The sequence below is a fragment of the Centropristis striata genome, chromosome 19 (assembly GCF_030273125.1).
Source record: "Centropristis striata isolate RG_2023a ecotype Rhode Island chromosome 19, C.striata_1.0, whole genome shotgun sequence".
Lineage (NCBI taxonomy): Eukaryota > Metazoa > Chordata > Actinopteri > Perciformes > Serranidae > Centropristis > Centropristis striata.
Genome location: NC_081535.1, coordinates 24,421,304 through 24,447,088, shown reverse-complemented (window position 1 = coordinate 24,447,088; position 25,785 = coordinate 24,421,304). Strand labels below are relative to the sequence as shown.

General features: G+C 37.2%; 1 protein-coding gene across 1 annotated transcript in view; it reads left to right on the top strand.

Moving 5' to 3' along the window:
* The window catches only part of tln1 (talin 1), a 122,633-nt gene that overhangs the window by 41,687 nt on the left and 55,161 nt on the right, over window positions 1-25,785 (top strand). The window contains exons 10-27 of the mRNA XM_059357594.1: window positions 825-929; window positions 6,053-6,208; window positions 6,450-6,551; window positions 8,381-8,457; window positions 8,739-8,919; window positions 9,558-9,671; window positions 9,762-9,870; window positions 11,074-11,282; window positions 11,359-11,457; window positions 15,736-15,903; window positions 16,576-16,870; window positions 18,372-18,538; window positions 18,651-18,779; window positions 19,929-20,042; window positions 21,075-21,188; window positions 22,144-22,278; window positions 25,015-25,143; window positions 25,222-25,324. Of these exons, the coding sequence (XP_059213577.1) occupies window positions 825-929; window positions 6,053-6,208; window positions 6,450-6,551; window positions 8,381-8,457; window positions 8,739-8,919; window positions 9,558-9,671; window positions 9,762-9,870; window positions 11,074-11,282; window positions 11,359-11,457; window positions 15,736-15,903; window positions 16,576-16,870; window positions 18,372-18,538; window positions 18,651-18,779; window positions 19,929-20,042; window positions 21,075-21,188; window positions 22,144-22,278; window positions 25,015-25,143; window positions 25,222-25,324 (2,506 nt within the window). The remainder of the gene's footprint in view (window positions 1-824; window positions 930-6,052; window positions 6,209-6,449; window positions 6,552-8,380; window positions 8,458-8,738; window positions 8,920-9,557; window positions 9,672-9,761; window positions 9,871-11,073; window positions 11,283-11,358; window positions 11,458-15,735; window positions 15,904-16,575; window positions 16,871-18,371; window positions 18,539-18,650; window positions 18,780-19,928; window positions 20,043-21,074; window positions 21,189-22,143; window positions 22,279-25,014; window positions 25,144-25,221; window positions 25,325-25,785) is intronic.

The window sequence follows — 25,785 nt, the reverse complement described above, 5'->3', positions numbered from 1 at the left end:
ACTCTGAAGCTTCAGGAGCATGTCTCTTCTCATTCCACTCTTCTGCCTATTCATCTGATTGTTCATTATTCTGGTCATCACTACATATAGGCGGTAGAATGTTCATTTAGTTTGTTACTTGAAGATGCATTCATTTTGTTTTACCTTCCAGTAGGGCTGGGCAATATATGGATAAATATGGATATATTTTTAAATGTGATGTGGAATTAGAACATATCAGTCCGTGGCCTCGAGGTTAGGAATCGGGCTTGTAACTGGAGAGTCACCGGTTCGAATCCCAGTACTGACAGGTCTAGGACTGAAGTGCCCTTGAGCAAGGCACCTAACCCCCCTCCACAGCTCCCCGGGCGCAGTAATGTGCTGCCCACTGCTCCTTGCATGGTGTGTTCACTTGTGTGTAAAAATTGATGGGTTAAATGCAGAGGTTGGATTTCCCCATTGTGGGATTAATAAAGTAGTATATTACATATATCGATAAAGTAAAAAAAAAATTCTTACTTTATATTTAATTGCTGCCCTTACTAGGGTTTGTCATATTTAGTTCTTTTATAATGTTTGTTATTCTTTTCTCATATAAATATATTTATTTCAGGAAAAGATTCCAGTATTGAAATTGAGTCTCACAGTATTGAGTTTAAAAACATGTACAGTTAGCGGGGGGAAGTGTTGATGTTTGGGGGTAGTATTGCAAAGATCTGTCTAGTGTTTAGCAAAAATGAAACTGTATTATTGAAAACAGGATATACTATTATATGCAGGAAAACACAGAATTGAAGTAGCATCATAAGAGTTGTTGCATTCCTTTGTTTCACTTGTCTCTTCAGGCGCACAAAAACTGTCAGAACATGACTGAGATCGAGGCCAAAGTCAGCTATGTGAAGCTGGCCAGATCTCTGAAAACCTACGGAGTGTCTTTCTTTCTGGTCAAGGTGAGAAGAATTCTATCACTCAACATGTATGTGGGAAACATTTCAGATCAGTGGCTTGACAAGATGGAGAAGTTTGTATTTGTTTTGAGGGTCAATCCAAGTGTATTTGAAAGCTACACTGCAAAAAACATGAAGCTTGCCAAGTATTTTCTTCTTATATCTAGCAATAGTATCTTAATTATATCGTTTTGAGTATAATTTACCTACTGACCATAACTTCACGTGCTTATTTAGCCCGTTGAAGCCTAAAACAGCTGTAAAAACTGCCTGTAAAACCTCTGGCCGATTTTTAAAATAAGCCCCTAAAACCTGAAGTTTTTCTGGAAATTCAACAGAAGTGTCAACGCTTCTACTAAATAATAGATTTTTTTTTAGAAAGGAAATTCAAAAAGTATTTGAGAGCTTATACAAATACTACAAAACAATGTATCCGCTTTCTAGGCTTCAATGGGTTAATTATTATTATTATTATTGTTATTATTATGTGCTTATGTAATCATCTTATTGTTGAAAGAGTCTTTTTACAATTGACATTGTGAGCTTTTTCATGCTTTTCAAGCTATTCAACTGTTAAATATGGTGAGTTTTTACCCATAATATTGGTTCCAGTTGAGAGTTTTAGTTGCATGGAGTTTGAATGATACTTCAAAAGCATTTTCTCTCACCAGAACGTGCTCGTTTCAAGTATTGCTGACTTATTTTAATGTTACTACAGTCGTTCTTTTCAAGCCACAATTCCTCAAAAATAAGTATATTTGGATTTATTTCAAGACATCATTGTTTTTTCCAGTGCCTCTGTATTTTTACTTATGTCAAGAATTCTTCCAAAGAAACATTTACTTACTGCACTGGCAGATAATTTTACTTTTTTCAAGCATGTATTTGCTTAATTCTAGTTATTTATTTCTATTTCTGTCAGTTGGTTTTTGCAGTGTACTGCGAAGTTTTAAGTGGTTTCACTTTTACAGTTGCGCTACTCTACTACAGCTACTGTATTTGGTATGAAAGACTTTTTGTAAATGTTCTTGGTTGCTGCAGTGGCTGTACAGTGTCTATCTAAAGGGTAGTTTTTTTTAAATATTCAAAAAGCAGATAAAGGGTTTAAATGTAATTTGTCGGGCTTTTTGTTTCATCTGCATTTTATAAATACATTCCAGTGGTTTCTGATCTTTCACTATGATTTTATGAGCCACGTTTGTCATTCTGGACAGGCTCATTTTGTTCTCGGCCTCAGGTGCTCATACCATGTACACATTAATACTTCCCTACCAAGTCTAACTGCAGTAACTACATTTTTGTTCAAAATTGAGTTATAACAAAAAAAAAAAAAAGAACTCTTTGATGTCTGTTTTATCTTGTGACAAAGTTTTAGATTTCAATTTTGCTTTATTTCAGAGAAATAATTATGTAAAAACCACAAAATCCAACTCAAAACCAAGCAGTAATTGCATTTATCACGGTCTGCTTTGGATATATATATATATATATATATATATATATTAATTTAAACATAAAAATAACAGAAATTATATGTTTATTTGAAAGGGAAAAAAGTAAAAAAGTGAGATGAAATGATATAAAGACTAAAATATAACATTTCTTTATATTATTAAGTCTAAAATATTCAAATCTTTGAATAGAGTTGTTCAACATTTTTAAATACATTTATAACAAAATCAATGTAAAAATATTTATTCACTGAAAACTAAATATAAAACCTGAAAGAAGACAACAATCTTTTTTTGCATTACTATTAGAACCTTTTACTACAATGCAGTAACTATGTTTTTGGGGTCAAAGGTCAAATAAATCATCATGATTTTTGAGGATAAAAATGACATCATCAATACATGTAGAAATAAGTGTCATATCACTTATCTACATATAAACCATTTGGCTGGCCAGTTAAAGTTAGTTTGTTGTCTTCACCACCTCTGATAAAGTGCAGCTTAAAAGCTTTGCGCAAATGATTCAGATAAAAACATGGGAAAGCCTTCGAGAATAAAAGGTTTCATAAGATTGTTGTAGAAGAGAACACACACTTTAATTGGAACCTTTCAGACGCTGGAAATGTTGAGTGTGGATTTTCACAAGGAAGTTTGTCTGGCTCTTTACTTTCTTTTTGCTTTTCATAATGATCTTCCACTTGCTGTTCAAAAAAGGCCTATACATGTATACTGAGGATACAACCAGTGGCAGACTCAGAGGGGGGGCAGGAGGGGCGACCGCCCCCCCTCATGCCTCCATGGTTGAAAAAGCGCGCTAAACTGCCCTCTAGAGTGGTGAAAACGAGAGGAAGTGCCTTATTGGCTGCCCTTTAAACGTGCAAAAAATGATTGGATGCCCTCTATGGTGCCCCTTCATATAATAAATCATGATGATGTACCCTCTAGTGCAAGAAAATTTGATAACGTGCCTTAATGAGAGCCTTTCTAGTGCCCTTTTTCCTGTTTGGTGCCTCCGTGGTAGAAAAAGCGTGCGAAAGTGCCCTCTAGAGTGGTGAAAATGAGAGAAAGTGCCTTATTGGCTGCCTTTTACACATGAAAATACGTATTGATTGCCCTCTAGGGTGCCCCTTTATACAATAAATTATGATGATGTGCCCTCTAGAGATTCTATAATACGGTATCACCCAACTGTGAATAATGTTATGTGAGATGTTTGCTCTCATTTAGCTCTCAAAATGCACAAAATAGATGCATTTTACTTAAAAATGTACCAATTTTCTCCCGGGGGGGGGGGCATGCCTCCTGACCCCCCTAGATGGTTTGGTTCGATACTTTTAATTGTACCATATCATTAATTACTTTGATCTGGACCTCCTTTTAACTTAATGCTAATATTTCATCATACATGATGCATCATAATTTGGCGTGCTGGCGGGGCTCCATGTTGTGCAGAATATGCCCTTTTTATTTTTTCGCCCCTGCCCTTCAAACAGTCTGAGTCCGCCACTGGATACAACTATATGAGAATATTCACCCGCAGCTAATGAAATCACTGCAACTGTTAACAAAGAGATGCAGATAATACTATCATGGGCTACTGGTAATAAACTGTTTAACATATCAAAGACTAAGAGCATTGTATTTGATACAAATCACTCTTTGTGCTCTCAACCCAAGCTGAATTTGATGATGAATAATGTTGCTGGTGAGCCACTGGAAGAAACAAAGCTTCCTTTCTTGGTGTTTATTTTGTAAACTGTTGTGGAAAACGTATTATTTCTCCTGCTGTTAAGATGGAGAGTAATATATCATAATATATATGTCAGAAAGAGTCAACACCAATGTTATTATAGTTAACAAAAGCTAACGAAATAACTAAAACTAGAATTGAAAAAACATTTTCGTTAACTGAAATAAAAATAGAAACAAGAGTTTTTTAGAAAACGATAACTAACTGAAACTGTATTTTGTGGTTACAAAACTAACTAAAACTAACTGAAATTATAGTGAAAATGTCCTTCGTTTTCATCTTTGTCAACTTTTTTCATACGTAAACCTTTTTGGTTGGTATGAAATCTATTTCATCTATCTGGTTTTATGACTTAATAAACTTGTTGGGGCTGAGATGGATCAGACAAAGGAAATAAAGGAAACATTTATTGTGACTTTTTTAAAATCTCACACTCAACAAATATCCCATTACAAAAAAACTAACACTAAAACTAATGAAAACTAAACTAAAACTAAGCATTATCCAATAAATAAAAAATAATTAAAACCAGCAAACTCACTCTAAAAACGAACTAAAACTAATTGAATTTGAAAACAAAAAATCACAACGAAATTAAAACTAAAACTGATGAAAAATCCCAAACTATTATAACCTTGGTCAACACCAAGCTTGACTGGAAAAGTCCTGCAGGTTTTATCACATCTAGACTGTTAGTCAGGTGCTGCAGAGAAGGATCTGATAAAACTGCAGCTTACTCAAAAGACAAGCAGCCTCTCATCTTGCCCTTTAATGAAGACTAAGGTCTAATACAAGGTTATAATACTTTTGGATTTTTCAGTACTTTTAGTTTTAATTTCATTGTAAATTTTTTTTTTTAAAATTCAGTTAGTTATTAGAGTGAGTTTGATAGTTTTAATTAGTTTTTATTTTTTGGAAAATGCTTAGTTTTAGTTTAGTTTTTATTAGTTTTAGTGTTAGTTTTAGTTTTTTTTGTAATGGGGTATTTGTTGGGTGCCAGATTCAATAAGGTCACAATTCATGTTTCCTTTATTTCCTTTGTCTGACCCATCTCAGCCCCAATAAGTTTATCAAGTCATAAAACCAGATAGATGAAATAGATTTCATATCAACCAAAAGGTTTATGTATGAAAAAAGTTGACAAAGACGAAAACGAAGGACACTTTCACTATAATTTCAGTTAGTTTTAGAACCACAAAATTCAGTTTCAGTTAGTTATCTTTTTTTTTTTTTTTTTTTAAACTCTCGTTTTTATTTTTATTTCAGTGAACAAAAATGTTTTTGGTCCTTGGTGTACACAAAATGTCTTAGTATACTGTGGGCTCTGTGGAGGCACCTCACTTCACCAGTGATGTTTTGTTGGGTTTAAATCACTTAGTGCAGATCCCTCCTGTCCCAGGCTGTGCACATCCCATGTCAGTCTGTAATGTTTCATATAAGGTTCCTTTCTATTTCTCCTCTGTAAAAGTTAAAAAGAACCTGGCAGAGGGAAGTTTCCTTAAGAAATACAGCCAAAACAGAGATTTCTTCGTGACCATGTCAGGTTCTCTCATGATGAGGATTCCCAGGAACTCTTCACTTGCTTCACCTCAAATCAGTTTATATAGACAATCTAGTTTATTGTTTATTGTGTCCTTTGGATCCCCATTAGTCTTCATAGAGACAAAGACTATTCTTCCTGGGATCCACATTAAATCAAACAATTATTACACAATTACATCATTACATCATTAACACAGATAATAACATGAAGTCATTCATCCTAACATGGTTATAATGTATATTAACATGATTATGATATATATATAAAGTAGTACAAGACATGATTATAAAAGAGTTACATGATCATAGAAGAGTATACGAGGTAAGCATAAATAATAGTAAGTAGTAAGCACATTCTAACTGTTTCCTTAAACATCCTGCAGGAGAAAATGAAGGGCAAGAACAAACTGGTGCCTCGTCTGCTTGGTATCACCAAGGAGAGTGTGATGAGGGTAGATGAGAAGACCAAGGAGGTGATCCAGGAGTGGAGCCTGACCAACATTAAACGCTGGGCTGCCTCACCAAAGAGCTTCACCCTGGTAAGGTCTTCATGGAGAGTATGTCATTGAGCCTGATGCTTTGTTCCAATACCCAGACTTTCCATGATTACACTTAAACTCTTTCTGGGGAACCCCAAGGCATTCCCAGGCCAGACAAAATCCATATTCTCCAGCATGTTTTGGGTTACCCTGGAGCCTCTTATCAGTTGGACTTGCCCTGGATACCTCTAACAGAAGGCACCCAAACTAAACAACAGGATTGATCTTTTTCTGCTTTCAGGACTTTGGAGACTACCAGGATGGTTACTATTCTGTGCAGACCACTGAGGGGGAGCAGATAGCTCAGCTTATTGCCGGTTACATCGACATCATCCTCAAAAAGGTACAATCTCAATTATTCTCAATTATAATGGGACCAATGTTATACCATGTAATCCATTGGTAAAATATATTAACTTAAGGTATACTCATGAATGATCATAGACACCCCTCTTTAGTGTTCTCTCCTGAAGTTCTACATCAGAGAGAGAAACATGTTTTACCTTAGGAAATCCTTTGTCTGTGTGACACGAGGTGGATTCCTTATTGTAAAGAAACCACTCGTAGAAGTGTGTCTAGGAGCTATGCTGTGAATGTGAATTGGACCAACGTCCTGTCTCTTATATTTATGTCTAGAATTTTTCTCTCAATACCACCATCAAACTTCTAAATAGGGACAGTAATATGGAGTCTTTTTATACAGGTTAATCCTATTGGATATCCACTCTTCAAGCATTTCAGCCAACAGACATGAATGAAGAATTCCTTTGAAATGTGACTTTGTTGACTCCCAGATAATGTTGTAAATGACTGTCTTTGTATATTGCTCATTGTGTTGTCACTATGTCTTGCTGCTGAAAAACGCATTTGCAACTGTCAATTCAATCAACCCTGATTGCAACTGCATGGGCTCCTCTTCTAACTCTGATGTATTCTTTTCAACTTATTTATTACCTATTTATTAGATAAAAATGGCACTATATACTTTTCTTACATGTGTTTATTGACCACTGTCCTTAAACATATGCATTGTGTTGGGAGATAGCACCTGCACAGTATCTCAAGTTTGCCATACAGGTCTTTTAGCCTTTTTTAAATCAGGATTCCTTTAACCCATTAAGGCCTAAAGCGCCTGGAAAAAAATGCCTGGAAAACCTATGGGCGATTTTCAAATGACCCCCTAAAACCTGAAGTTTTTCTGGAAATTCAACACCTACTAAATAATAGATTTTTCAGCCTCTGTAGCAGATAAAAATGAAATTCAAAAAGTATTTGAGAGCTTATACCCGTGGCTTTCATACGAAGTTGAGTTTATTTGTCCAAACCTTCAATAAAGTTTTTTAAAAAATCAACAAACTCAGCAAATGTTACATTTGACTGGATAAAAAATCCTATGCATAATACTAATACATGCCCATTAGCAAGATGTAAACATGATATGACCACTGGACGAACAAGACATAGTTCTCATTAGCCTACTGTAATAATAAAAAAAATAATTATCATAATAATAATAATAATAAATAATAATAATACATTGTATATATTGCATTTTTCAGGGTACTCAACGACGCATAAAGTAATATAAGACATAAACAGTCATGATTTCTTATATATCATCATCACAATCAATTAGCCTATTATTATTATTAATATTAATATATCATTAATAATATTATTATTATTATCTCCAGATGGCCACCAATCTGTCTGTTCTTCTGTGAAAGTATGTCGTCTAAAAACATATTCCTCATCCATAAATGCCGGTCGATTGGTTCCGAGGGTTCAAAGTCCGGATCAGCAATTAAATCATCGGCGCTGTTTTAATCAGATCGCTTCCGTCACTTACTGCTGAGCTCCTCCGCTATAGTCGTCTTCCGCCATGATTTCAAAGTTCTGGGAAAGTCCGATGTTGCATTGCGACACTCTCGCATGTATTCTGATCATGATTCAGATGCATTTAATTGGCCAAGAGACCGAAAATAGGTGGAAAAAAATACAAATACTACAAAATGACATATCCGCTGTCCCGGCCTTAATGGTAGAGTGACGCAACAGCGCTCCCGGTTTTAATGGTAGAAATGCAATAATGCTTTCCCGGCGTCAATGGGTTAAAATTATGTTTTGAATGCCCCAGTGGTTTGTACTGATATCTGTACTGACTTTCAACAGAAAAAGAGTAAAGACCACTTTGGCCTGGAGGGAGACGAAGAGTCAACAATGCTGGAAGACTCTGTGTCACCCAAAAAGTGAGTGTGTGTGTTAGTGATACAGTATACTAGAATTATTAATCAATCACAAATATTGTATGTTTGTATTGTATATTGTCATTTTCAGTAGTTGTAGACATATTCATCAAGCTTTCTAAACAGTGATCCCCTACTGTCTAGTTGTCAAAAATTCAGAGGGATGTGAAGGGTTCAAAATTCTAATAACAGTCTACCTCCATTTTCAGTAAATTCTGTATTAAGCATTCAAGTACGTTCTGTTTTGTTTGTTTATTTCTTGTTCTTTTCTAATATCACTCCAGGTCCACAGTGCTGCAGCAGCAGTTCAACAGGGTGGGCAAGGTAGAAACGGGCTCAGTGGCCCTGCCAGCCATCATGCGCTCAGGTGCTGGAGGTCCAGAGAGCTTCCAGATGGGCTCCATGCCTCAGGCCAAGCAGCACATCACCAGTGGACAGATGCACCGAGGACACATGCCTCCACTGGTAAAACAGACTCATATCACAAAAGGTTTTAAATGGCAGAATATGACTCAAACTTGGATTACTTAACAAATGTATTACAAAACCTAGGACAGACATTTTGAGAGGCTATTGTTCTAATCTGAAAATGGCTCCTACCTATTGTATATGTAAGTCAGCTAGCTAGCTGTGGGTATCGGCCGATACCGAGTACTGATCTGATACCAGTATGTTATAGAAATAATATCATCCTACACCTGCATGACTGTGATATGATTATCATTGTGGTAAGGCCTGGCTCAGGTTAAACCCTTTATAAAACATGAATAAATACAGCAGATTCAAGCCATTTATTTTTTAATTTATTTTTAAATAAAACAGTACACAAAACAGTAGTGCAACAGCAACATAAATAAATAAATCTAGGAATATATTTAAATTAAAGTGCAGCGACAATATTGGCTTAAAGGAGCGAACCAGTAAATAGATTACTACTTTAATAAATTATGTGGTATCAGATCGGTGCCTGGACTCCAGTACTTGCCGATACCGATGCCAGAATTTTCGGCAGTATCGGAGCAAATCCCGATACTGGTATTGGAATCGGAACAACTCTAATACACAGATCTAAGACACAGATTGTTGGTTTTGTGTGTCCACAGACTTCAGCACAGCAGGCCCTGACTGGAACCATCAACTGTAGCATGCAGGCTGTCCAGGCTGCCCAGGCCTCTCTGGATGACTTTGATACCCTGCCCCCCCTGGGAACAGATGCTGTAAGATTTAACTTTCCTTTATTCTGTGGATTGTGGATCGATTTGAGTGCTTACAAGTGTGAGAGCTAACACATTTTTTGTATGTTCAAGGCATCCAAAGCTTGGCGCAAAAACAAGATGGATGAGTCCAAACATGAGATCCATTCACAGGTAGATGCCATCACAGCAGGCACTGCCTCCATGGTCAACCTCACTGCAGGTAGAAACACCCTTTCACTTAATTCACTTTAATAAGCGCCCATTTAATCTTGTTTTTACATCCCAGATTCCAAAATAGTTGGGGCATTGTCTAAAACATAAATAAAACATAATGTGAACATTTGCTTTGGAACTTTGGAATCAGGGTTGACGCGTACTATTGGACAGATGGAAGCTTGTAGTTTTGTAGTTTTCATACGGATCCAACATGGCTGCAGCAGACGCGAAACTCTCTTTCAATCTAGCAGTAGAAGGCGTTTTAAATAGTTTAGAGCGAAAGTTTATTTTAAAAGAAGAACAACATTTGACTTTACACTCCTGTTTCACCATCAAAAAGGATGTTTTAGCCTTGCTCCTGACAGGATTTGGCAAAAGCCTAATCTACCAACTAGCCCCACTACCGCTCACTGCTGTAACGCCGGTGATCTCGCTACGAGCCGGGGGACAGCGGAGCCCAGAGACCCGCAGCAGCTCGTCTATTGACCATAAAATCAGTTGATGTGTGTGGCTGAATGACATGAGGGGAATAAGGCGTAAAAATAAATAATCTTGCAGAAATCGAGAGCTGGAGAAGCAAAGCAGCAAGCGACACTCTCTCACAGACACACACAGACACACACACACACACACACGCGCGCACACACACACACACACACACAAACACTGCTGGTAGACTGTGAGCTGAAACTACAGAGCAGCCAGAGCGAGAACATGCTGCAGAAAAACGTTGCAGAAGCAGAATTGAGCATTTTAGTCTCAAAGTAGAGATGGGCTAGTCCGGCTATGTAAACATCAATTTCTGTCGCTCTACATACGTCATACGTCATCTGGTATAACTGATACGATTGGCTAAGAGCTACAGACAGACGCTTTTGATAGACATTCATAGCGCCCAATAAACGGCTCTGGAGGATCGTAAACCACGCCTCCTCTATGGAGAAATGAATGGCTGGTGTCCAGACTATATCTCATTTGTGATTAGTCTGCCGTTAGCCAGGCTACTTGTCTCATGTAAATGTTCCAGTTTTTTTTCCAATACGTTCTCTTTGAGTCTCAACAGGTATGTCAATTTTTCTGTAACAAGGATTTCCTGGACAATTTCCAACCACTGCTCCTGTTTTGGAGTGTTCACATTGAGTTTCTTGTGACCGCTTTCTTACATCATCAGTCTTTATCAGTTGTCCATTTATCTACCTATCCACAGGTGACCCAGCAGAGACGGACTACACAGCGGTTGGCTGTGCTGTGACCACAATCTCCTCCAACCTGACAGAAATGTCAAAGGGTGTTAAACTCCTGGCAGCACTGATGGAGGATGAAGGAGGAAATGGGCAGCAGCTGCTCGGAGCTGCCAAGAACCTGGCCGGGGCCGTCTCTGACATGCTGAAGACTGCCCAGCCTGCAAACACAGAGGTAGAAAGCCAAAGTGATTTGTCATGTTTCACTCTTTGTGTTTTGAGTGTTTGTTCATGATATCTTTTGGTTTCAGCCTCGTCAGAACCTGCTGCAGGCTGCTGGAAATGTTGGCCAGGCCAGTGGAGAGCTGCTGTCTCACATAGGAGAGACAGACACTGATCCACAGTTCCAGGTACGTCCATCTAAACTTTGATTAATGTTCTTACTGGGGATATGTTGTAGGGATGTCCCGATCAGGTTTTTTTGCCCCCGAGTCAGAGTCCGAGTCATTTAATTTTGAGTCCCGATACGATACTTCTATAATACATTTAAAAAATGAAGAAGAGCAAAGAAGCAGATCCAGGATGTGCCTTTTTTATTTCATCATTTAACACACATTCTTTGAGCACTTCTTTAAGGTAGCTTAAAGTAGCTTGTAATAATTACAAATAAAAATCTTCACCTTGTTGTTTAGTGCAACAGAACATTTTAAATAAAAATGTCCAACATAAAAATGAACAGCAGCCCAACTTAAAAAAATCAAATAAAAGTGCCACAGTGTTATAAAGTAAGGCCAGTAATGTGCTTGCCACCTCTTTAAATTCCCAGTTTACATACCTCACAGTTTGCAATCGCAGTGTTATTTTCGTTCACTTTAAAATACTTCCAGACTGCAGACATACTTCGTCGGTTTAAACTGCTGCTGTGTTGTTAGTTTTCTTCTTCTTCTTCTTCTTCTTCTTCTTGTAATGGCAGCGGCACCAACTTTAAGGTGCATTAGTGTCACCTAGGTTGGAGTGTGTGAACTTCTGCTTCGCTTATTGACATGCAGCCTGCAGTAAAATTATATCATGCTGAATATACATATATCCCATCCCTGATCGGGACATAATGTCCGATTCCGATCGAGTCTGAAACCACGTCATTGGCCCCGATTTCCAATCACGTGATCGGATCGGGACATCCCTAATATATTATTCTTTCTGTGTTAGCAAAGAAAACCCTCATGGTAAACACTGTAGTTTATGTTTGATTTAGTCAGTTACTGTTGTGTAACAAACAGATTTGTTTTTAAAGAAGCAATTCAACTCAACTTCCGATCTAACCTTCTTAGAATTTTCTTATTAGTGGGGCGGCATAGCTCAATGTATCATAACAATAATTCATTTTGTGATAAAAGCACCACATTTGGCAGATGTGTTGATAAATATATTGGGAACAAAACTGGATATTGGGCCATCACAAATTCAGACCTTGGTTGCTGTGGCAGCAGTTGGTTAAACTCTCCTTTCCTATTGGACCCAGGTGCAATAATGGACATAATCTAGATCCTATAACCCTGAGAACTAAATAAAATACCCACTCACACTTTTACTGAGTAACTGTTCATCTCATTATATTATAATGTTATTATATATTGCAATGAATCAGTAAAAACTGTTGATGAGCCCAATTTCATTTATTACTGTAGCATTCGTTGCATTCTCTTGAATTTTTTATTGTTTTACATTGTCAAAAGACATATTTTCACTTGAACTTTTATGTGATTAAAATTTGTGGTGTTGTAAACATGTAAAGAGCAGCTTGGAGGCCCAGGTTCTATCTACTTGTAACAGTTGGCCGACATTTTCCAAAATGGCCGCCATGGTCATCAGATTGCAAATATGCGAAGGCCCAATATCCAGTCTTTTTCTAAATATATTAAGCTATATATGTACCAAATTTGGTGCTTTTATCACAAAATGAACAATAGGTTACCTATGCCGCCCCACTATATTAATATATAAGGCTTTAACTGTTCCAGTGATTTTACTTACTATTCAATGTTGACAAAAATGATGAGGTATATAACAGCATAATATCTTCATTTAAAAAAATGAAGCAACACAAACTTCTTTAAATTAACCTTTAAAAAACATCTTCCTACAATACACTACGTACTCAATACAGAAGAACTTTTCTTCCCAGGCAATGCCTTACCCCAGAAGAATGAGAAAGTTACATTAGGACTAGTGTCTGTGGTTGTATGATAAAAGTGTATCCCTTGTTCCTGTGTTTCATGTCAATATTTAACAGTTTCTAGGTAAAGGATCTTTCAGGGTTGCCAGATGGGGAGTCCCCTCTTATTGTCAGATGCTGGTAACAAGTCTGCCATTAAGACAAATGCTTCATTTTTAAATGCCAATCAAAACAATCTCTTGGTCAACAAGGTAGTATTAAGTAATCCAGTCGAACACAATCATTATTCAATCTGTCAATCATAATTCAATTCAAATCAAACTTCACAATGTTTCAAAAGGCTCACAACAGTATCAGTTGGGGTTGCTGTCGAGTAGGGCTGGGCGATATGGACCAAAAGTCATATCGCGATACATTTAGGCTGAATATCGAAATACGATATATATAGATATTTTTAGCGCAAAGTGTGAGTAAATGTTCAGTAAAGTCAAAGCCAAATATGACATGTCACAAGTAGTTCAATTTAAACTGTTTATTTAAGTGAACACAAATACTGTATAACAACAGGAGAACCTTTTTTAAAAATCAAAGCTCCATAAAGTGCACATTTAAATAAAAAATATCTTATATAAAAATAGCCTATGAATTAAAATAGGCCAATATTTTTCTGAAATACATTTTTATGAGAAAATAATAATGAACATTGCAAAATGGCTAAATATGACAAACCCTAGTAAGGGCAGCATTTATGCATAAAGAAAGAGGAAAAAAATAGTGATATATGCGATATGGTCTAATTCCATATCACATTCAAAAATATATCCATATATCTTTTATATCGATATATCGCCCAGCCCTACTGTCGAGTATACTTTAATTCTAATGAATCACGTGATGAATCAGTCACATAGCTCTGATTGTTATTTTAAAATCTCTGTATCTGTAGGATATATCAGATAAATCATTGTCAAGTTAAAGGATGAGTTGTGCTGTGATCCTTCCACCCCTCCATACTGGCCTGGGGCCATAGTCCCTGACATGATGACTACACTGTAACACATGTGGGTCAGACTCCAACAGTCTCTGTGGAAAAATGCACTGTGAAGTTCAGCTGAAACTGGTATGAGGTTGCAGCAATCTTCGGTGGTCAAGTCTGTAGTTGGAAATCACTGTCTTACTCTCACTATCTCTCCACTACTGCTCAGTAAGCTAGATGTGTGTTCAAAACGACTTTTAAAAAAAGTAAATTACAATTCTTAATCCTGAATTGTTTAAACACTCAACTGATTTGTGATAAAGGTGGAGTCGGCAATTGTTACACTGCAAAAAAGGTGTGTCTAAAAACCAGATAAAAACACTAAATCTGAGGGAAATGATCTTGCTGCATGGACAGATAATTTAATTTCACAATATTTCTTAAATTAAGATTATTAAATCTAGAAATAAGCATGTTGAACACTTAAAATAAGAAATTAACTCTTAAAACACGATGAATTAAAGCTGCAAGCATCGATGAACTGGCCTGAGCAGAGTGACCTGACAATTATTTGTTTCTTACCAAGATAAAAAAAACTTTACATTTAGAAGTGCTTAAAATAAGAAATTAACTCTTAAAACAAGATAAATGATCTAACACTTCTAAATCCAAAGTTTTTTTTTCATCTTGGTAAGAAACAAATAATCTGCAGTGCACTCTGCTCGGGCCAGTTCATCGCTGCTTGCAGCTTTAATTGATCTTGTTTTAAGAGTTAATTTCTTATTTTAAGCGTTCAACATGCTTATGTATAGATTTAATAATCTTAATTTAAGAAATCTTGTCAAGTGAAATTATCTGTCCATGCAGCAAGATCATTTCCCTCAGATTTAGTGTTTTTATCTTCTTTTTAGACACACCTTTTTTGCAGTGTGTACATCAGCATGAATGGAATATTGTTGAGTGGCTCAGCCTTCGCCACTTCTCATTTACAGAGCCTGGGCTGTGTGTTAGGAACAGATTTTGTTTCAGTGCAAACACAGAACATTTGAATTTGACAAAAAAATGATTGGCTTGGAATCACTGACTATACCTTTTATGTTTGAAAAAAGCCAACAGCAAGCTGGAACAACATGGTAGCACTGTGGGTGTTGTTTAAATGCCTTAACAGAATCAAAGCATGTGGATAAACTGTTGGGCAGAGTGGCTCAGTGGCATGAAACCACACTGATGTCCAATCTGACAGCTTTCACTGGAGGCAGCAGTGTAGAGATTAATGCCTAATCAAGTTAGGCTTAATCACAGGCTTTAATCACTCATAAATCAAGTAGTTTTATTAGTGATTTCACTTTCCCAAAATGTCACTAGATGTAATTTAATTTCAGATTTTAATTATGTGTTGTGAGTATATCCTTTCATATTTTAATTTCAAGCACTCAATTTTTTTTATTTTTTTTTTACAACATTATCATTAATAACAGTGCCTCCTTTGTCAGTATCGAGTGGGGAGTAATGCTTACCCATGCTTCTTACTTTAAGGACATGCTGATGCAGCTGGCTAAGGCAGTGGCTAATGCTGCAGCAGCTCTGGTGCTTAAAGCCAAGAATGTGGCTCAGAAGACAGAGGACTCAGCCCAGCAGAACCGGGTCATTGCTGCAGCCACTCAGTGTGCTCTGTCCACGTCTCAGCTGGTGGCCTGCACTAGGGTGAGTATTCTACCTGTTCTACCTCTAGATCAGCTATTCTCAACCTTGGGGTCGGGACCCCAATTGAATTACATATCAATACAATAATAAAAATTACATCATCGATGCATGTAGAAATAAGTGTCATATCACTTATCTACATATAATAAATTTGGCTGGCCAGTTAAAAATGTAAAAAAAACTTTAAAGCAGTTTTTCTCAGTTTAACCTTTTGCGTAGTTACTGCAGTTAGACTTTGTAGGACAGAATAGTGGTCATAGTTATTGTTATAAATTCCCTTTGTGACCAGCAAATACACCCAATAATCTGTTAGTTTGATTATATTGATATTGTTGATTTAAACGGGTTAATAATTATATTTAGGCACTTTTTAGTTCAGTCTGTTTGAGTCGGGCAGTTTACAGGGCAGCTATGTTTACGTTCGGGGGTCCTTAGAATCAGCATGTGTTGAACAATGTGTGTGTGTACTGACCTGCTGCTGAAAAGGTTCAAGATAAAGAAGTTAAAGTCAAAACGGTGTCCTTATTCCCTAACCGGAGTACGCTCACGGGTGAAGAGTCCCAGCACAACACTTTCCCCCTATAGTTCTTTAATAGTTATGTTGTTGGGGAATGAAACCTGGGCTCGTTAAATCGTCTCATCGTGCCCATACACATTCTATCACGTGTCCAGGTGGTGGCTCCAACCATCAGCTCCCCAGTGTGCCAGGAGCAGCTGATCGAAGCAGGCAAGCTGGTAGCCAAGTCAGTAGAAGGCTGTGTAGAGGCGTCCCAGGGGGCCACCAACGACGAGGGCCTCCTGAAACAGGTGGGCGTGGCTGCCACAGGTGTCACTCAGGCCCTCAATGAGCTGCTTCAACACATCAAACAGTATGCCAGCGGAGGGCACCCTATTGGTCGCCACGGAGAAGCCACTGACCGGATTCTGGACGTCACTGAGAACATCTTCAGCTCCATGGGAGATGCTGGTAGGTGAAGCTAGGAGCTAAAATCATCCCTAATTATTTAGCTGTATTTAAATCCCTATTTAAATACAGCTACACGAGTAGTTAAACGACCAAGTATGGCGACACAAAATAAAACGTGGCGCTTTTCGAAGCGGATAAAAAGGATAACTATAATGTATGGCGGAATAGCACTTGGGAGCACTTCGACTCGGCGCAGTAATATCATCACTCCTGACGGAAGTGAGAGGGAGCAGAAGTGATGATATTACTGCGCCGAGTCGAAGTGCTCCCAAGTGCTATTCCGCCATACATTATAGTTATCCTTTTTATCCGCTTCGAAAAGCGCCACGTTTTATTTTGTGTCGCCATACTTGGTCGTTTAACTACTCGTGTAGCTGTATTTAAATAGGGAAAACGTGGAGGAGTTTGGTCGCTTCTAACTGTCCATCTGTGTGGATCCTAATGAATGAACTGGGCTAAGCTAAGTGCTAGCCAAGTAGCTCCGCGCGCCAGGGCGATTGAGTGCACGCATTGAGACGCAAGAGGTCTGTATCAACTCGTCTTACTTGACCGAATAACATGTTTTAATATGAAAAAACGGTGGAGTGTTCCTTTAAAAGTTGAAAAAAAAAGTTGGTAATATTTTTTTTCTACATGTCCTAAAACCAGTCTAATGTCATGGGGTCCTTTTTGACCCCTGAGGAGCATGGGTGCTATAAAAATGTATAAAACACGTAAAAATGCATGAAGTAATTCTGTGAAAGTTGACCTATATTAATCGTATGTTGAACATGATTTGGGGTCAAAATTGAGCCCAAGAGTACAGGAGGGTTAACACTTAGCGGTAACCTCACCTAGCGGTAACCTTGCCTAGCGGTGACCTCACCAAGCGGTAACCTCGCCTAGCGGTAACCTCGCCTAGCGGTGACCTCACCTAGCGGTGACCTCGCCTAGCGGTAACCTCACCTAGCGGTAACCTCGCCTAGCGGTAACCTCACTTAGCGGTAACCTCACTTAGCGGTAACCTCACCTAGCGGTAACCTCACCTAACAACAGAAACACGGAGCTAATAGAAAAATGGCGAAGCGTCAGGGAGACGAAAATGCTGAATATCAAAAAGAAAAAGAGAGGGTACCATGAAAGTCACATTGAGTACAGCTTCATAGAAGCAATGGACAATGGGGGGGTCGCCAAAGTTTACAATGGTAAAAATGTGGGTTCCTCAAGTAAAAGGTTGAGAACCACAGGTCTAGAGGGAAGGAAGTGGCACACTCAGTATGTTTTGGATCTGTTTAACACTTGTGTGTTGTGAGGTGTAATGAACACTGCAGCCTTTAGATGACTAGCCTGGTTAGACCATATATTGAAAACTAAAGGATATCCTCAGGAGAAAATAGCAGTAAACTATGCTTGTAGTAAATATTACAAACTGATGATACCTAACACTGACAGCAGTCCCAAGAGTGGTACTTCCCTTTAAACCCTTGTGTTTTCTTCCTTTCCATCTCATTTAACACAACAGGTGAGATGGTGCGTCAGGCTCGTATCCTTGCCCAGGCCACCTCTGATCTTGTAAACGCCATCAAGATGGACGCCGAAGGCGAGTCAGACCTGGAGAACTCCCGCAAGCTGCTGTCAGCGGCCAAGCTGCTGGCTGATGCCACCGCTAAGATGGTGGAGGCCGCTAAGGTCTGCCTTTCTCTTTCTCTTTCTCTAATGTTTGCACTTCGTACGATTGATATACTTCCTCCTTTCAATTTGTTAGTTTAATGTGAAATGATCTGTGTGCATTTCACCCCAGGGTGCAGCAGCTAACCCTGACAGTGAGGAACAGCAGCAGAAGCTGCGAGAGGCAGCTGAAGGTCTCCGCATGGCCACTAATGCTGCTGCTCAGAATGCTATCAAGAAACGTCTGGTCAACAAGCTGGAGGTAAAAAGAAGGATGAGTCTGTTGGTATTCTCTGTTGTTGTTCTTCTTCTTCTTTTCAACAAACCTCCTGTAGAGCAAGGTTATCATACTGAACGAAAACTAATGAAGTAACGAAAACTAGAATTGAAAAACATTTCCGTTAACTGAAATAGAAATAAAAATGAGAGTTTTTAAAAAAGCGTTAACTAATTGAAACTGTATTGTAAATGGTAAATGGACCTGCACTTATATAACGCTTTTGCGACCACTCAAAAGCTCTTTACACTACAGACTGCGCTCATTCACCCTTTCACAGACACATTCATACTGGTGGCAGAGGCTACCCTAAACGGTGCCACCTGCCACCATTGGGAATTCATTCACACACCGATAAACGCAGCATCGGGAGCAATTTGGGGTTCAGTATCTTGCTCAAGGATACTTTGACATGTAGGCTGCCATGGTCAGGGATCGAACCTCCAACCCTTCGGTTGGGAAGCAACCCGCTCTACCAACTGAGCCACTAAAAAATACTAACTAAAATTATAGTCTTTTTCGTCTTTGTCAACTTCTTTCATACATAAACCTTTTGGTTGATATGAAATCTATTTCATCTATCTGGTTTTATGACTTAATAAACTTATTGGGGCTGAGATGGATCAGACAAAGGAAATAAAGGCAACATTTATTGTGACCTTATTGAATCTGTCACCCAACAAATACCCCATTACAAAACAACTGAAACTAATAAATACTAAACTAAAACTAAGCATTTTCCAAAAAATAATAACTAATTAAAACTAGCAAACTCACTCTAAAACCGAATTAAAACTAGCAAACTCACTCTAAAAAATAGTTAAAACTAACTGCATTTGAAAGCAAAAATTCACAACGAAATTAAAACTAAAACTAATGAAAAATCCAAAACTATTATAACCTTGCTCAGTCCATCCCTTCATCATTTCTCACTTCTCTTCTCTGTCTGTGGCTCTCAGCTATACCGATTAGGTCCTACTGTAGACATAAATCTATAAGAACACATTCATTAAAAAAGGCTTACTGAGTTCCTAAAACAGCTCATCCCTGTAGTTTTAACTAAAGTCACCCAGTTAAGAGGAACTAGTACATGTGTTTGGGACTATTTTCATGTCTGTTTCCTGTTCCTGACAGAATGCAGCCAAACAAGCAGCTGCAGCTGCCACACAGACCATAGCTGCTGCCCAGCACGCTGCCTCCTCCACCAGGAACCCGGCTGCCCAGCAGCAACTCGTCCAGAGTTGCAAGGTAAGAATGCTCACTATGTGCTTTTGTCTCTTCATCTCTTTTTGTCTGTTTTCTCTCTTGTGTGTGTTATCCTTTCACATCTTGTGTTTATATCCTAGTTCTAGGCCTAGGTCATCAGAAATGATAAAACGATTCCAAATCTGAGGTCAAACAGGCTCGGAGACACATGGGTCCGGGTGCCATAGTATAATCCCTTTTTCTGTCTAAACGAAAATACGAAAACCAAAAGCAGAAAAACTGATTTTGCTATCAAAAAACTAAATAACCAAAAAACAAAAATGAAATAACAGCCGTTATTTGTTTTTTGCAAATTCCTTTTTTCATTTTTTTCTTTCTCATTTATTGATATGACGTCGGACACATCGGAAGCGGGAAAATAAAAGTCCCGTCAAAATAAAAGTCCCGTATTAATAAGTATTTCTTATCAAGCATAAAAGAGAAAAGTATCATCATACACTAGTATAGGCTACTGTTCTCTGAACCATGCATGGTTCACATTTATTAACAAAATTATTATACTGTTATACACTATTCCCTTTTTTCGTATTTTCGTTTTGAATTTGGAATTCAGGCCGTCTGCAGTGGCTCCCTGTGGCTGTGACAAAAGATTTGAAATGAAACATTTATTTCCTTACATTTTATTTTTCACTATTATCATTCTGTAGGCCCAAAATAATTTGTATTTTTCAATATGTAGCTTATATATGGCATTAAAAAAATGTTTTAAAAATTAAAATGTGCATCATAGTTTACGAAAGTCTACAGCCGGATGCATTCACCTCTAAATTATGCTAACTTCAAGTCTAGTTTTGAGTTCCCCTCGCTAGACTAGCTTTCCATTCCAAATCTCTTGAGATATTTCTTCGGTGTCCAGACACTCATTTGCACTTGGGTCCTTGCTGCATTCTGCCAAAATCATAAAAATAAATGCTCATTATGACTAATGTACATAAATTACAAACCTCTCCACATTTGTTTTTTTCTCTCTTCTGAAACAAGTAAAGGGCATGTTCTTTGTGTTTGTGTCATCAGGTGGTGGCAGAGCAGATCCCTCAGCTGGTTCAGGGTGTTCGAGGCAGCCAGTCTCAGCCTGACAGCCCCAGTGCTCAGCTGGCCCTGATCAGTGCCAGCCAGAACTTCCTGCAGGTGACTTTCACACCACGAACTTCACATGCTCAGTGAGCAGGGAGAGACATCTAGGTTGTTCCAACTCATAGTCAGGCAACCAGATTTGAGAATAAAGGGGACACGCCGGACAAAAGCACCACATTTTTTCCACATGCTCTCTATCACCATGGGTTTCAATTTTTGGTAGGAGCCACTTCATCAAGATTGTGGATCGGAGATGGCACCCATATAAAGTCTATGAGAACCAATACATCTTCTAAGCCACATAGAATGTCAATCTTGGTGTCAAAAACAACATTTTCTGGGTCAAGGCATTATTTAAAGCTATTGAGAATATCACCAGATGATTATTTGATCAGATAGATATGTTCATTTTCACTATGTATTTACGTCATTTCAATGTTCCTAAGGCAAGGCAAGGCAAGGCAAATTTATTTGTATAGCACAATTCAACAAAAGGTAATTCAAAGTGCTTTACATAAACATTAAAAAACAGCAAGACACAATTGAAAACAGTAAAAACAGTCAATTAAAACAGGGAAATGGAAATAAAAATACAAATAAGATAAAATAAGATACAGCAGGATAAGAAATTAGAGAAAATTATAAAAAGCACAAGTCAAACATTGAGTTGTTAAAAAGTAAGGGCAGTAGAGTAGACTAGTGTTAAAGTTAAGAGTACGCTGCAGTAAACAATAGTGTTTTTAGTCCTTTTTAGTATAAGTAGGATTTGGTCGTACAGTAAGAGCGCATCGGACCTCTAACAGAACAGAATGTACAATAACATGTAATGTTTTTGATGGGCCCCTGACCTTTGTTTATCAGTTCTATTTGACTTAAATGAGGCCACTGATAGGACAAACATATGATATTTTCCAGACCCATTCCTGGTGACGCTGTAAGAGTAAGCATCAGCATGCTGACCTTAGTCTTGAAACTTGCTAATAGTTTGTCACTTCCTTTCCTCCACCAGCCTGGTGCTAAGATGGTTACAGCCTCCAAGGCCACAGTTCCCACCATCGGGGACCAGGCCTCAGCTATGCAGCTCAGCCAGTGTGCTAAGAACTTGGCCAGTGCCCTGGCTGAACTCCGCGCCACGTCACAGAAGGTACTACTCATCTGCATTCTTTTTTTTTCTTTTTTTTTTCCAAAATATTTTTATTGTCAATTTTCAGAGTGACAAATAACATACAAACACAAATAATAGAGATAATAAAAAAAGGCAAATAAATAAAAACTAGACACAAACTATGACATGTCAAAACAGAGTATACACAATATAATAAATAGTCAGAGTTGAATGTCTGCTTAAGTGTATCAAATGTCACAATAGGTACCCTCCAAGAACATACGATAATAATAATAATAATAATAATAATAATAATAATAATAATAATAAAAAATAAAATAAATAAATAAATAAATAAATAAATAAATAAATAAATAAATAAATAAATAAATAAATAAATAAATAAATAAATAAATAAATAAAAAATATAGGTGAATAAATAAACGAGACAAAAAATAAAAAAAATTAAAAAAACTTGACACATACCAAAACAAATTACAAACAAAGAGGCACAATATAATGTCAAAAGTGAGTGTCCACTTGAGTGAGTCAAATATGTCAGACTAGGTCATCTGCATTCTTTATTATCATGTCTTTATTATGATGTTGACTCACCTGAAAATGCACTGACAAGATTTTAAGAATTACACAGCAAGAGCATGTTAAACTTAATGTTGATTCTACTTAAATATTTGTCTTTTTTATGAGTAGGTTACAAGAACTGTAGGGACTTTATTGATTCTGTAAAGTCTGGTCAGATCTTCATACATCACCATTACATTAATACTTTATTCTACTCACTGAGACCCAGTAGTGCTTTTTAAACCAAGATATCTGTTTCGATTCTTTACTAATATAATATAACTCCCTATTATAACTGGAAGTAGGCACACTGCAAAAAAATATTTCTTAAATTAAGATTATTAAATCTAAAAATAAGCATGTTGTATGCTTAAAATAAGAAATTAACTCTTAAAACAAGATAAATTAAAGCTGCAAGCAGCGATGAACTGGCCCGAGCAGAGTGACCTGACAATGGTTTGTTTCTTATCAAAATAAAAAAAACTTTAGATTTAGAAATGTTAGATCACTTATCTTGTTTTAACAGTTAATTTCTTATTTGAAGCATGCAACATGCTTATTTCTAGATTTAATCTTAAAATCTTAATTTAAGAAATCTTGTCAAGTGAAATTATCTGTCCATGCAGCAAGATCATTTCCCTCAGATTTAGTGTTTTATCTTGTTTTTAGACACACCTTTTTTGCAGTGCAGTGCTGGGTAAGGTAAATAATGGGCCTCATGCCAGAGCATCTTTGTATTCTTATGCTAAACTAGAGGTGCTAGCTATTGTCCCATGGTTGGCTTGTGTGGATCTGACCACACGTGATTTATGATGTTAGATTCTTCAAAAGTCTTTAAAAAGTGTTAGTTACTAAAATTCTTAGTAAATTGTCCAACCATGATGATGATGATCTGATGAACAGAATATTATTTTAGCAGTAAGCCAATTTTACATATGTACTTGTATTTAGTGTATTCATTGTATCATGTTTAAACTCCAAATGTATTCATATAAAACACATTAAGATTTATTGTCAAACAAGTGTTTTCACTGTTGGGGAATGCTGACTGTGCATGTTGTATATGACAAGTCTAGACCTCCCATGATTTCCTTCTTACCTCAGCGAGAATCCTAAATACCAGAAACTTGGGGAATGACACAAATTCTCTCAAAAAATCACAAATCTGTCTATTGAGGGTTACAGGCCTATTGTTAATCATTGACTTTAAGAAAAACATATTGTGATATATGTATTGTGGTGTATGGTAATTGTGAGGTGTGTGGCGATATTTAGAAGTGAATTAAAAAGGTTCACTGTAAAATATGTCTGTAGATTTTACGGTGAAAAACTGCTAAACCATGACAGTAAAAGACGTGAAATGATGGATGGGTTAATGGGTCAGTTTCAGTAACAATGAAACACCGTTAATGTATATATCAGCCAAAACAGTATTTTTACAGTTTTTTTGAAAAATACATTACTCCACTGTAAAATACACTGTAATATGTATTTAATGTAATATATAAACAAGCCATCACTGTAATTTTTGCATTCATCTTTTGTAAAAAATACTTTTTCTCACTGTTAAATGTACTAAACACCATATCTCTAACAAAATATACTGTAATATTTAATAGTAAAATCTTTAATTTATGCAGCATTTATAAAGTATTTTCTTGTCAATAATATGGCAGAACAGAATTTCTTTTGATGGAAAAACGTTTTATTTATACAGTAAAAATGGAATAAAATGGCAATCTTATACGTGAAATCAACAGTGCCAATATCTTTTTACCGTAATATTAAAAAAAGTTCTACCGTATTTATTACGGTAAAGTTCTGGCAACCACAGCTGCCGGTTTTTTTAACAGTGTGACAAAACAAATTGATTTCAGCTATTTCTCTGTCAGAAGTAAGCTCTGACTTTTTACCTTTGTTTTTTCTATTATCAGTTTATTACTTTCTAATAACTATGACATTTTAGGTGGAGGCTTTAAATAAGCCCATCTGGGTTTTCTGCCTCTCCCTGCATTTTACATTATATGTTATCTTTGTAATTTTTATGTCATTCTAACTGTGCAAATAAAAATAAAAACCAAAACCAAACCTTGTGTTTATTGAACACAATTTTTAAGGCTGTTGAAAAAACAGAAACATCACTGAGATAACTCCCTGTGTGTTTTTTCTGTGTGTTTTTGTGTGTGTGTGCAGGCTCAGGAAGCGTGCGGCCCGTTGGAAATAGACAACGCTCTGTCAATGGTCAGAGGTCTGGAGAAGGACATCCAGGAAGCCAAGGCTTCAGCGGAGGGGGGCAAACTCAAACCACTGCCAGGAGAGACGGTGAGACACACACTGACAGTCTTTGTGCCGCGCCAACAACAGTGGGAATAACAGTTTGTTTGTTTGTTTGTTGTTCAGCTTGAGAAATGCTCCCAGGACCTGGGGACCAGCACCAAGGCTGTGAGCTCAGCCATCGCCCAGCTGCTGAGCGAGGCCACCCAGGGCAACGAGAACTACACAGGTAGGGGAAATAAAAACCTCAAGATGGGACAATGCAGTGTCATTCATTTTTTCTGACCATCAGAAGTTAAAATACATCATGCTCTGCTGCAACACACTGCATTTATTAATATTCATAACAAGGTCAAGTCAAGTCAAATTTATTTATATAGCGCATTTACAGACGGCTGAGCCGCACCAAAGTGCTTCACATAAAAGTGCAAAAAGTGCAATAAAATACAGAAGTGACAAAGGTAAAAAAGAAAGAAACAAAAAAACAAAACAAAATTAAATTTTAAATAAATTTTAAAAAATTGGATAATTTTAGAAGCACTGTGGGATTACTAGGGGACACTATTCCCTAGAACTTGCCGTAGGAAGAAAAAACAAAACAAAACAAAAAACTTTACTTGTAAGTAATGTTATTATAGTTAACAAAAACGAAATAATGAAAACTAGAATTGAAAGAACCTTTTTGTTGAC